The following is a 13,824-nucleotide window of genomic DNA, read 5'->3' as shown; positions in this document are numbered from 1 at the left end:
GAGGACACGCCTCAGCCGGGGCCTCCTTCAATGACCTCCTTTCTTCACACAGCATTGGAATAAGGTTGCAAACATCTAAAGCGACCCACAAGTCACCAGAAAGAAATGAGCTCAGACTTGCAATTTCAATTTCGTTTCCTCTCAGTACAAGGGAGCATCCTGCTTGTCAGCCCCAGAGTGCACGGACTTGTGCGGTTCCAGCTGTGACCCGCACACCAAGAGCTGGTCCCTTCTTCTTTCATCTCCTCCTTTGAAGGCCCCAGGGGTGGGAGAATGTGATGATATGAATCTTCAGTTATAAACCTAGCTCAGAAATGAGAAATACCCCTGCTTGGCAAACAAGTCTGAGAAACTGTCAAATACTGTTGCTTAAAGGTAAGTCGGGTTGTTGGACGAGTTGCTGATATTGGGTTTATCCCTATGAACACAACTGGAAGAGGATGAAAACTCTAGAAGGAAAGAAAGAGCTCTGCTCTTACAGGGCAAGCAGAGTTTAAGACCAAAAAGGAAAAAAGTTAATTAAAACAGTAAGAACGAAAATTATGGTGAATAGTAATTCTCCACCAAGATCCTTTTGTTAAATACTTTTCTACCAGCATGGTAGGCTTGGCTGTGTGAAGATTACCTCCCCCCAAAAGGAAAACATTTTTATGGTAATACATGTAATTTTATTGTCACTCAATACATTTAATGATGGATTTTTTACTCTTTAGTTTTTGAAATCATAGTGGACTACTGAAAACTCATTATTCCCAACCTCAAGTTTCCAAGAGAAATGTTAATTCTAAGGAAGTAACTGAAAAAAAAAATCCCAGCTAGGAATAGAAAGCAATTTTATCATATGTTTTCTGTTATTTATCTCAGGCTCACAACTGCACGAAAGAGCAACTCATAAATAATTCTACTAAGGCTTTCTGGACTTTTCTTTCTTGAGACAGGGTCTTGCTTTGTTACTCAGAGTGGAGTCCAGTGGCATGACCATAGCTCACGGCAGCGTTGAACTCAAGCTTAAGCAATCCTCCAGCCTCGCCTCCTGAGTAGCTAGAACTACAGGTACACAACACTAAATTCAGCTTTTTTTTTTTTCTATAGAAACAGGGTCTCACTATGTTGCCCAGGTTGATCTTGAACTTCTGGTCTCAAGCGATCAGCCTCTAGGCTTTTTCTTAAAACAAAAGAGCAACTATAATGTTGTAATGTTGTAATAACAACAATAATAACTCTTACTAGGAGCTTTTTATGTACCAGGCCCTGTCTCAACTTTTTTATGAGGCTGGTATAACTTTATTCCTATTTTACTGAGGTTTACAGAGGTGAAGTAACTTGGTCACAAAGCTAGCAAGCAGTGGAGTCAGGAATTAAGCTTGAGATACTAATTCCAGAGAAGTGACTGTCACATTTTAGCATGTATTCTCCTTGACCAGCTTTTTTACATCACACTGTTTTTTTGTTTTTGTTTTTGTTTTTTTTTTTGAGACAGAGTCTTGCTTTGTTGCCCAGGTTGGAGTGCAGTAGGGGTTGTAGCTCGCTACAACCTCCTGGGTTCAGGCGATTCTCCTGCCTCAGCCTCCCAAGTAGATGGGATTACAGGCGTGCGCCACCACACCTGGCTCATTTTCGTATTTTTGGCAGACATGGGGTTTCACTGTGTTGACTAGGCTGGTCTCGAATTCCTGACCTCAAGTGATCCACCCACTTCAGGCTCCCAAAGTGCTGGGATTACAGGCATGAGCCACCTCACTCGGCCTTTGCATACAAATGTATACTTGAGTAATGGGAAATAAAAGAGAGACTGGTAATACTTGTGAGTTAGATACACACAGGTTTTGAGAAGCCTTTTACTTTACCTTCAAGGCCATGAGAAAGAAAATCTCGTTACAAGAACTACACATGTATTCTTCGGTGCTCTAATGGTCTGTCCACACGCTCTCTTCCTGACCCACCTCAGCCCCTAGTTTTCCACCCCATATGTATGTAGCACACAAAGATCAAATAGACCTGAAATGCCAATCTCCTTGGCGAAGTACACAGCAAGTAACTATGGCTAGTAAAAGACACAGTCATATTCTGCCCTGAACTCCAGCAGTCACAGAGGATATCCTGCTCCCAAGCCTGGTTTTGATTACTTCCTATTTCTTACCAAGGAACTTGCAAGAATTAGGTTCTTTGATTCACCCCCTCTTTGTCACCTGAAAACTATGCATCTGTTTTTGTACATGGCTGAATTTGATTCCTCAGAAGATGCTCCCCTAACTAACTCGTGGCATGGAGAGGCCATGCAGAAGTAGGCAATGAGGACATCACGTGGTGGCCCAGCACCAGCAGGAGTCAACCCAGACATGTGGATATATCCGAAGACCCAGCACAATCAGCAGGAACAGCGGAACCTGCTTACACCAGGGAATTCAGCTGGTGGGGAACGTTCTGCTTTTTCCAAAGTTCTGCTGCCCAGAAGCTGTGATCGCAGGCTTGTTACAGAAGAAAGACTTCTGGGCCCACAGCATCTCAAGAGTGAGGCTGACTGGCAGGTTTAATCATGGCAGTTGCCCTTTCCAAAATTTTAAGGGTAATGTCTAAAGAGAATGTGGAATTCTATACTTTGAAAAGTCCTGGTTTCTTTGCACACCTTCACCCCTTGCCAAACACAGCTTCAACATAGTCTTTTCTTACCAATTCCTTTCCAAATGGCATGCATTTTTCAAGAAAACATACTTGCTGGGTTTAGGTAAAGAGAACACAGGGAAGTTCTGGTCCAAGGAAGAAAGCTCAATTTTTAAAAGGCAAGGAGAAGAGTATGTAGTCATGGTGCTCAATGATCACCAGTCAACTAACTTAGTTGACTTTGACCCCACTGAACCAAAAGTGTTCATGTTTAGTTAACAGAATAATGAACACTTATCCCTGCTCATCCTCAAATTTAAAAATTGCTTCCTTGCTTGAGTACCCAGTTCTTTCAAAGTTTTCAAGGAATGAGCCTGTTTCTGGAGTAAATGGCAGAGTTTCTTCCTGGGAAATAAACTTTCATAAAGAACTCACAAGAGCAGCTAGGCTAGATGGCTGAAGTGGACTAAGTTAGTCCCTTGGCTATCTGCTCAGATCTTTGGACAGCCTGAGTGATTTTGCCTACTGTAATTTGGGGCATTGGAATTGAGTTCTGAAAGCAGAAAGGAATCATCCTGGGTCACTAGGGAAGCACTGTTTCATGGCCTCTGAGAGTCAAATTTATACACCCAGGCCACTGCAAGAGAAGGATTGCAGAGCTACAGTGGCTCCTAAAAGAAGGATCAGGAAGGACCCAGGAAAATGCAGGGGTTGAGCCTGAGACTGGGAAAGGGTAGAGAGAACCTGAGCTACAGGTTGGAGAGAGAAGCTATTACTGCATACCTTGCAGAGCAGGCTCAACAGACGGGAAGGAGAAGGTAGGGGAAAGAAGATGGATTTTGGAGACAAATGAGAGCCTGAGTTTGAAACCAGACTCTCCCATTTTCACGCTGAGCGACCTTGGGCAACTTAATCTCTCTGGGCTCTAGCAGTAATATTTTGAAAAAGAATAATATTACAGGTCCACAACTCTTCATGCATAATTCCCAAATCCAAAAAAGTCTGAAAAGAAAGATTTTTCATAACTTATTTGGCAGCAAAACCTGACATGAGCTGACATTAGGGTCTCCTAGTCTTTCCCCACTTAATGTAACTAATTCTTCTTCTCAAGTTTTAGAGTAGAAATTTGATTTGATCACAGGGTGTTGCCCCAGAACCTGCCAGTTGTGTGAAATAATAGCATATTCATTGCATTACTTTTCTAAATAATAGTATGTACTTTATAAATTCTCTAAAATCAGAAAAAGTCTGAATCCAGAAATATATCTGGCCTCAAGGGTTAATTTGTATCTGAGAGGGCTGTTGGGAGGATTCAGTGAGAAAATAAGAAATGTCAAGTGTGAAATAACTGGTATTATATGCAGCTTTAAGGCCTTGATAAATTGTAACTACCATGATTAGACTTGTGTCACTAGAGAATGTTCTAGAAACATGGTGGTGGACAATAACCATCTGTGGACATGCCACAGTAAGCTTTAGCTAGCTTCACACAGCCGGCAGGGCTCCTACAAGCTGCACAGTTGGTGCCTGCCTTGCAGGAAAGAGAGGGACTGAGTACTACCGATGGAGAGCTCTCTCATCATCATTCCTTCCGTCAGATGCCGACACAGGGGCTTCCCCCATGGAGCAATGAGGGCACCTCAAATAAAACCGTACCCCATCTGGCTCTAACTTAGCATGGCACACTCCACCAAGCTCTGCTTCATGAAGACTGTGTGGACACTCACAAACATATTTTTCCTAAGACTTTCCCTTGTGATATTTGCAGATAATGAAGGGGAAAGAACAAAGACCCAGTTAAGAATCTTTATAATAATATAATGATCACCTCATGTGGAATCTTAAACAGACAGCAGCAGAAGTCAATACTTCCTGTACATCTTACGAAAGTAAGATTTATAACTGTCACATCTTTCCACATATTAGAAGCCATGAACAGACACCCCAAGCTGTGGAACTTAATAGCAACCTACACCACCTTCTCTTTTGCCACTCTCCATAATGTAGGTCTCATGGGGTGAATGATCTGACTTGGTAGATAAATTCAACATCTGGCATGAAAACAGAAACTTTCAAAAAACCAAACAAATCATCACCTAACCGTGTTTCTCTGGCATGCTTAGAACTTGGAAGTGAAACCAGGATATCTAATAATAGACATAGATACTAAAGTGAGAACTGTTGGCAACACCAATATGAAAAGACATTTGAAAAGGTCTTAAACTGCAACTTCAATACAATGTTTGGATATCCCACCTCCTAATTCTTTCCTCAAGGGTGTTTTACAGCAGTGTGTGAGTTACCCCTTCAAATCAGGCTCATGTACCTGCAAAGGTGCTTCCTTTATTCTCTCTCTCTCTCTTTTTTTTTTTTTTTGATACATGATATCACTTTGCTGCCCAGGTTGGAGTACAATGGTTCAATATAGCTCACTGCAGCCTTGAACACCTGGGCTCAAGCAACCTTCTTGCCTCAGCTTCCCAAGTAGCTGGGACTACAGGCATGTGTCACTACACTCAGCTAATTTTTTTTTTTTTTTTTTTTTTTTAAGAGATGGGGCCTTGTTATGTTGCCCAGGCTGGTCTCAAACTCCCGGGCTCAAGCAACCCTCTAGCCTCCACCTCCCAAAGTGCTGGGATCACAGGCATGCACCACCACCCCGGCCTTCCTCCTTTTAGTCTCTAAGTGCCATCAGCAGAGGGCACACATGCACACACTATTGGGAGCATGGCTCCTCACATAACATACAGGGTGTTCACCAAGACGGCGCCGGCCTTCCGAAGTGCTCATAAGCAGGAAGAGCTCAATCCAAGCCTGTGAAATGGATTCATTACAACAGGAAGACATCGAGTCCATCAACTCACAGTGAAGGCAGGACAGCTCGGGGTTGTGTTCAGATAATTACTCCTTTAAAAACTCTCACAGGCTTCTCACTGACCATAGTGTAAACTCTAAAGCCTACAACCTTTAATATGATTGACAGAGCTCTTGGTTGTCTGACTCCAAATCAATTTCTGTTTTGTTTTAAATCTCTTCCTTTAACATACTCTTAAACATCTCAAATGTGCCAAGTTCTCTATTCCTTTTGAGCCTTTCTTAGGTGCCCTTCCTTCTCCCCTACACTCTGAGCTCAAATTTACCCCTTCATTTCTCAGCTTAGACAGTAATTTCCTAAGGAAGGCAGACTTTCTTTACCCTCCAAATAACATGGTCTTCCTTGTTTTGTGCTCCTACAGGTCTCTGTGCTTCTCTGTCATAAAACTGCCTCATTTGTTTAATGTTGTTTCTCTTACTGAACCATTAAGTTCCCTGAGAGCAGGGACTACACATTTTTGTTCACCTCTGTATAAACAAATGTCATTCAAATTCTATTAAAATGGAGCTTCTTCCTTTAAAAGTCAAATAAGGGCCACGCATGGTGGCTCACGCCTGTAATCCTAGCACTTTGGAAGGCCAAGGCGGGTGGATCACCTGAGGTCAGGAGTTAGAGAGCAGCCTGGCCAACATGATAAAACCCTGTCTCTACTAAAAATACAAAAAACAAACAAACAAAAAAATTAGCTGGGCATGGTGCTGGGTGCCTGTAATCCCAGCTACTCGGGAGGCTGAGGCAGGAGAATCACTTGAACCTGGGAGGTGGAGGTTGCAGTGAGTCGAGTTTGCCCCACTGCACTCCAACCCGGGCGACAGAGCAAGACTCTGTCTCAAAAAAAAAAAAAAAAAGTCAAATAAGAACCAACAAGGTAATTTCCAGATACCTGGTCATTAACAATGACTATATGCTTTTCAAAACAGAACTTCTATCATTCATTGTCCATCTTTTAAAAGCAAAGACACTAAAAGCAAAAACAAACATCATTTCCACACCTGGGGGATGGGGTTTCCGTCTAGACAACTTTTGTATGGAAAGAATTAGAAGATTTCTCCTTCCTTACCACATCTTGGCTTGGATTTTATTTGCTTTAAGGTTTTAGGATTCCAGCATGCCACCAGCATGATTTCTACCAGAGAAGTTAAAAATTGTATTTTTCATCACCAAGTATCCAATCATCAATCTGAGTCACACAACAAACTAGTGGAGTCACTTCTTCTGGCATGAAATATGAAACGTGCCATAGGAACTTGGTAATATCTCCATTCACAAAACCATTGGAGCCAGGAGTTCTGACCCTAGTCATGAATTGTCTAGTTTGGCTGCTCAGAGTCATGCGTCAGCCTTCTCCCTGATCATGAACTTGGAGGTTGGCCAGCCAAGCAATACTCCAAAGATTTCCAGGCATGAACAGGAAGAAAATTGTATTTTACATTCCATTTCGTTCAACTCATGTTGTAATTCTGGGAAGCCCGGGTGCCTGCTTTAAATGTTCTACAGATAAACATGAAGAAATGACAGGCATGTATATCATTATCATGATTGTACTCAATATGACATCAAGACTAGAGCAGACTTGCACGGATGAATTACTATCCCCCTGTAGGGAGCAGAAATCAATCCTATGAGGGTAGGATATGGGAGAACAGATCAGTATCAGCATGGAGGGAAGTACTGGGGAGATTGATACTGGGTTGCTGAGACGCCACTGGCAAGCCTTAGGATGCTGACTTGTTTAAGGCAACCTTGGTCCTGGTAGGGAAGCCTGATGGACAACAGCCGGTGGGGGAATCAGGAGAAAGCATTAAAATATCTTTATATTAGACAATTGTTTATGTGCTGGAAATAAAGTTGGAGGTAATATAGTGAGGGGTTCGATTAACAGACAGAGCCAGAGAAACCTGAACATACTCATGCTATGGTCTGAATGTCTCTGCCCGCCCCCTACCTTATTCATTTGTTGAAACTTTATCACCAATTTGATGGCATATATTAAGAAAGTCACTACACTCTTCCTCTTCTTCCTCCCTTTCCTTTCCTTCCCAAACAATTCAGTCCAAAAGTCACTAGGCCAGGCTGAATATGATGGTACCTGCTGTAGTGTTGGAGCCCAGGGAGGGTAAGGAGGGTGTTGGTGAAGGGGGGTGGCAGTGGCCACTCAGAAATGATGTTGGAGCCCAAGTTTGATGAGGAAAACAGGAGACTGGTCATACTGGAGTGTGGGGGAAGGAGCGCTAGTTAAATAATAAACATATTACAGATAATAAAAACTAAGTTTTTATTAAAAACAAAAACTTGTCAAGAAGGTGGTTACAAATATGGAAAGGGAGAAAGTATGAATGAGCCTTTTATTAAATAAGAATTGAAAAGCAATGGGGCAAACTCATGGTTTTCAAGAGAGATGTGTATAATTTCTAGTTCTGTCCACTGAGAGTGCCCGGGGCCAGCGACAATGCAATAACAATGAGCACAGCTCGCACTCAGATCTTTGTTTGTAAATACCATTCTCCATCATCAGAAACTAGTGCTCTTCAGAGAGATGGCTGACTTCAGGGTTGGGAAAGTATAAGATGAAACTGGAATATCTTGCGATGCCAGAAATTGAGGAAGCATTCAAAGGGTAATGGGGACATCTCCAAAGGACATATAACTTAGCCAGAAAGGGCTCCCGTGAGCAGTAACTGAACAAGTTAAGGATAAAAATAATAAAAGAAATGAATCATAATCCATTGAATATCACAGGAATCCATGAGATCATACCAACATAAATAAATGAAGTTTGATAAGAAGTGGGGTAAAACTGCATAATACCAAAGTATTGCCCTACAAAATATATACGAATTACAAAAGAAAAAAGTAACTACTGTGCAGAAGCCTGGCAGACACTCCATCAATGGAGTGATCATAATCAATATTAAGTGATCAGAGTTGACACCTGTCCCCATAATGGAACAAACTAATACCACATGCTACCTGTTTGGATACAGTGAGAACACAGCATCAACTTAGTGGGATTCCTACCAAAGAGGCACAACCTGAAAATAATCACATGAAAGCATCAGAGACTCACATTAGGGAGCAGTCTACAAAACTGGGGGTGATGGGGTATCATATTGGCAATTTACTCTCAAATGATTCAAAATAGAAAGACATTTGTACTGTACTTGGGAACTTTTCTTTAGGTTGGAGATTCTTTCAGAATTTAAAAAGTTAATGAGAAGAGTGACCTTGTGTTATTGTAGATTTGATGGAAGCCAAGTGTCAAGATAAGATTAAGATCTGGATGGACCAAGATAAGTGTCAACAATTATGCTTTACGGTAATGATTCTGAAATTTTCTCCAGTGAAGCATCAGTTTCTCCCCACCAGTCCATTATGAAGCAATAGTTTTGTAAAATGCAAAAATCCCACGCTTGGATTTCAGGATAATATCGTATTGCAATAAGAGTTTTCAAATGCTTACTCTCAATGTCTGAACTTAGAATGAACCAGTAGCAAATGATTTCTGGACTAGCTTGGACCACGCTTTGAGCAGTGTTTTCTACAGTTGAAGATGCGTGGATCCCTGACTGCCATCAAATCCACGTGGAAAATCAAAACAACTGGTCACACTATTATCCAAATGGTAGCAATAATAATTAGCACCCTAATTAACATCAACCATCTACACAAAGTATTCAAAAAAGGGACTGCCCAGGCAATATGAAGGGATTAAACACTTGCCTTTGTGAAGAGTCATTCAACTTCTCGAAAGGGGTCACATGACAAGAAAAGATGTGCCTATCCCTGATTCCAAAGTAGTTGCTTTGTGGTGACTTCAGAAGAAAAACCCAGTTACACAGAAGATGAACAAAAACATTTTGCATGGACCAGTCTGCAATGGCAAGCCATGACTATCATTGCTGGGAAGGGAACCAGCATTCAGAAGGGGTTAGTTAGTAGAGGACAGCTCCCAAATCAGATGGGTTTGACTTAACTACAGACACTGAGGGTCAAGCTACTGATTCCAACATAGTCCACACACGGGCCCACTCTGGTTCTATGCCACAAACAGCCTCTCCTTCATAGAAGGGCAGGCTTTCAAGTAAAAGAGAACAATTCTTTATAACAAACCAAGTCCAAAGCAGAACAACAAAAAAGGAGCGATTGCATCCTCTGGAAAGTGGCAAACTCCATCCAAGCTCAGGGTTCTTCTAGAGGACACTCTGACACTTCTGTGGCATGTCCCTGTATGCTGGAATTCTCATGCTAGTGTCCCCCCAACACTTATTCCAGACACACACAGAGGAGGCTCCACATAGAAACCCATGAGCTGGAATCAACAACAACAGACTGCTGTGGCATGTCTCTCATGTGAGGCACCTCACTTACCTGGGGCAGTTTTGTAGCATGTTCTGGAGGGCAGCGATGGGGCGTTCTTTGTCCTGGGGCTCTGTGTACTCTGCAAGACTTGTCTCTGCCTCTTCAGCTCCTCTTCCCTTTCCTGAGCTGCTCGGATCTCTTCCTCGATCATGGACAAAGTCCGCTGTTTCCTGGACCTCAGCTTGAAGGGTCCAACCATCACGTCAGATTCTTGAGTGGCCAGGAGGGAGGCTGTGCTTCTCAGCTCAGCTGCCTCCGAGTACTTGCTGAAATAGCCTCCTTCGGGCCTGGTCTCCTCCATGTTAATCGGGCCACTGGGTTGCACAGCTGGCAGTGGCTGGGGGGGCCCCCTTTCCCTGAGTGCCCTGTCTTCAGCTGGCAGAATCTTTGGTAATACATCCCTTTTCTCTTGAACAGGAGAAGACACCTGAGGTGGCTCAAACATGCTCTGAGGCTTTTCTGAGCCGAAAGCCCCAGCTTCAGCTTCCTCTACAGTTGCTTCAGGTCCCTGTTGCTCTGCTCCATCCCTGCTGGTTTTAGACACAGCTTTATCCACCTGCTCGGCTATGGCTTGTTGAATGGCATTCTGCACCAGGAGGCCAGCCTGATACTCCAAGGGATCATCAACCGACAGAGAGTCCCCCAGCGTGGAGGAAGGGGAATAGAAACCATGATCGCTAAATGACTTGGAGACGCCTTCTCCTCGGCCCTCTGAGGGGTTGTCAGTTTGTGGCGTCTGCGGCAGAGAAAAATCAGCCAGTGAATTTTCCTGGAGGGCATTGGTTGTCTCATTGGAGGCGCCACTGTCACTGATGTTGTCCATGCTGAAATCATTGGATAGGGTCTCCAGGACTGTGGTATCCTGAGACCTCACCGACAATTCATCAAGACCAGAGTCAAGCTCCTCTTGGGTCAAGGAGACATTGACAGATTTTGAGAACTGATCCAAAATCCCATGGTCATCATCCTTGACCACGGTGAGGACGGCCCGGGCGCTCGTAAATTCTCCATCCTCTGCCCACAGTTTAGATAAGGGCCCACGTTTAGAAGGCTCGCTGTAGGGCCCTTCCTTCCCCTGAGGGGCTGTGTTGCCCTGGCTTCCTGCTGCCAATGGGGTCTCCAGGGCACCGGGGGATTTCTGTCCCTTGGTGGCTGAGGCACCACTGTCTTCTGGAGGTCCCCCAACAGAAGGTGGTCTCGGATTAGTCAGTGGCTTGTCTGAGTTGACTGATCCCAGAGGCCTGTAGAAAGGCTTGATGGAGAACAGCCTGGGTGTACTCTGGCCCTTGGCCACTGCTTGCCTGGAATTCTCCATCAGCTGAAATTGTTTGCGAGCAGCAGAGAAATCTATCTGCTCTGTGACAATGTCCTCCTTTGCTTTGTCAATCATGCTTGCGCATTCATGAGAAGAGGCAGGGGCTGTGCAGAGCTGCGATGGGGGCTGCTGCTGCTGCTGCTGCTGCTGCTGTAACTGTTGCTGCAGCAGCAACTGTTCCTGCTGTGCCCTTTTCTCCTTGCGCTCCTTGTACTTTTTGTGCGACTCCAGATGTTCCTCGTCCAGCTGCTCCTCGATGGTTTTTTCCTGCGGGGGATTCCACCATTTTGCTGCAATGCCAGGATTCTTCTTGACGGCCTGGCTGCGGATGAGCTCCCTCCTCTCCTTTTCCAGCTCCAGCATCTCTTCCGAAGGCCTCACTTTTCTAACGCAGTATTGTTCTTTCTCACGCTCGTCATCCTCAAAGAGCTTGGAGGGCTTCTTGTCCTCATGGAAGGCACGCAGCTCAAACTTGGCCTCCTTCTTCAGTGTGGTGAGAGTGAACTCTCCCTCTCGGGAAGAACACCATGAGCTGGTTGAGGAGCTGGGGCTGACAGGGGCCTGCAGGCTGTCCCCCAGCGCATCTCTAGGCTGGCTGGGGGAATGGCCATTTGTTCTTTCTGCCTCTGCCATGGGGTCAGGGCTGCTATTACTGAGCTCGATGTGAGGCGGTGCCTGCTGGCTAGCTGTTCTCTCAGTGGGTTCTGGTTGGGTCGTCTCGTGGACAGGGGGGCTTAGGCCGCCCACCAGGACCACTGCACCAGGCTCTGGGGAGGATGTTCCATTGAATGTGCCGTCCACAGCAGAATCACAGCAGTTGGCCTCCAGCACCTCATCTAGATAGCGGATCTCTCTGGCAACATCGTTATCCAGGGATTCGTGGTGATCAGTGAGGAGGCCATTATGTGGGGGTGAATAGAAAGGGGAAGGGTGGTCCATGGGATGTGGGGTAGAGGTGATTCCAGGAACACTTTTACATTCTGCAACAGACACCTCAATTTCCATGTTCTTGTGATCTGGGGAAAGAGAGCTGGTAACAGGCTCCAGGAGGGTGGCACTATAGTCGTCTCCCTCGCTTTTTAGCCGGATATCATCCTCAGAAAGCTGGGGAGGCTTCTGGAATAAAGAGAAAACAAAAGTCGGGGTTAAATACTGCATCTCTTATGGATGTGAATGCTGACAAACTGACTCATAACTAAGAGGAAGGAAAATGGAAACCACAGTGACAAATTCTTTTGAATAGAAATTTCCTAATAATCCCTTAAATGTTCATTTTCTTGTAGTAACGGGTGCCCAACACTATTTTACAGATTCCATTTTGTTTACATGCTAGTGCCATTTTTAAATTTTATCTACTAAGGTGGAAGGGATTACATCATTATTGTACCAGAGTCTTCCCAAGTATTTTGTAGCAAATGATTGCAGGCTATGCAATAGGACTATTAATAGGATTGAAAAAAGAGGGTCCTTTTGTATGAACAGATCTTTAAAACATATGACTTTCTGCCAGATGTAATGCAGTTATTCTGGAGACAAGAAACTTTTTGGAAAATCTTTCCAGAATAAAATACTGGAAAACAGTAGATCCCTTTAATGGCAGCACATAGGCTACAGTGCCTCACTGCCATGGCTGTTATTGACCAAGTGCCTTATAAACACCATCACCAAAGCCACTGACTGCACAGCTCTGTTTTCTGGGATTGCATCAAAATAATACTCTTTAGTTAAGAAGTCAGCATTGCTTTGAAAAACTAATGGCCAATGGTACCTCTCCTCCAGTTTCTTAACTGCTTTATATGTGATATCTTCAGTTTGTGATTCAATAAGAAAACTCTATCTTCTTAATATTTTAAAATCCATCATATATATATACACATACATATATACACACACACACACACACACACACACATATATATACACACATATTATTTTTTAAGATGGGGTCTTGCTCTGTGGCCCAGGCTGGAGTGCAGTGGTGCCATCTTGGCTCACTGCAACCTCCACCTCCCAGGACTACAGGTGTGTGTCATCACCCCGGCTGATTTTTTTTTTTTGTAGAGACAGAGTTTCTCCATGTCACCCAGGCTGGTCTTGAACTCCTGTATTCAAGCAATCTGCCAGCCTCAGCCTCCCGAAGTACTGGGATTACAGACATGAGCCACCATGCCCAACTTATCTATCCTATTTTTCTACCAGTTATCTAGCCTATGTAATTTTGTTATTTGGCATTAGAAACATTAATTTTCAAATTATAAGATGATTTTCTTTTTCATAACAAAGAACTCTGGCTTATCTTAAAGAATTCCAGTAAAGTATAAATTTAATTAGAGTTACCCTCAAGGACTTTACTAACACCTAGGTCGGCTTTGTCTCCCTATCTCAAGTTTATAATGTGCCTTGTATTATTGACATAGGACAATGCAAAATTGCAAGAGGGTGTAATCTTCATCATCTAAGGTTTCAACAATTTTAAATGCTTAGAATATTAAAGCAACACCTTGGGATGATTCTCAGGAAATTAATTTCAAAATCCTTCCCCAAAAAGTAGATAATTATGGATTTGTTCTTAAGACCTAAGAAAACACAGGAGTTCACTGTAAGTGCTCTACATTGCTGTCAAAATGTTGAAAAACTCTCTGGGTTATCCATGAACTGGGGGGTTTCCTTCAAT

General features: G+C 43.6%; 1 protein-coding gene across 9 annotated transcripts in view; it reads right to left on the bottom strand.

Moving 5' to 3' along the window:
* PALM2AKAP2 (PALM2 and AKAP2 fusion) overlaps nt 1-13,824 on the bottom strand; it is a 550,991-nt gene that overhangs the window by 23,812 nt on the left and 513,355 nt on the right. For all 9 annotated transcript variants that reach the window (XM_073021828.1, XM_007968463.3, XM_007968462.3 and 6 more), the window contains one exon: nt 9,845-12,266. In XM_073021828.1, coding sequence (XP_072877929.1) covers nt 9,845-12,266 — 2,422 coding nt within the window. The remainder of the gene's footprint in view (nt 1-9,844; nt 12,267-13,824) is intronic.

This window comes from Chlorocebus sabaeus, chromosome 12 (genome assembly GCF_047675955.1).
Source record: "Chlorocebus sabaeus isolate Y175 chromosome 12, mChlSab1.0.hap1, whole genome shotgun sequence".
Classification (NCBI taxonomy): domain Eukaryota; kingdom Metazoa; phylum Chordata; class Mammalia; order Primates; family Cercopithecidae; genus Chlorocebus; species Chlorocebus sabaeus.
Note: the sequence above shows the minus strand (reverse complement) of the source record. Positions and strands in the feature narration are given on the sequence as shown.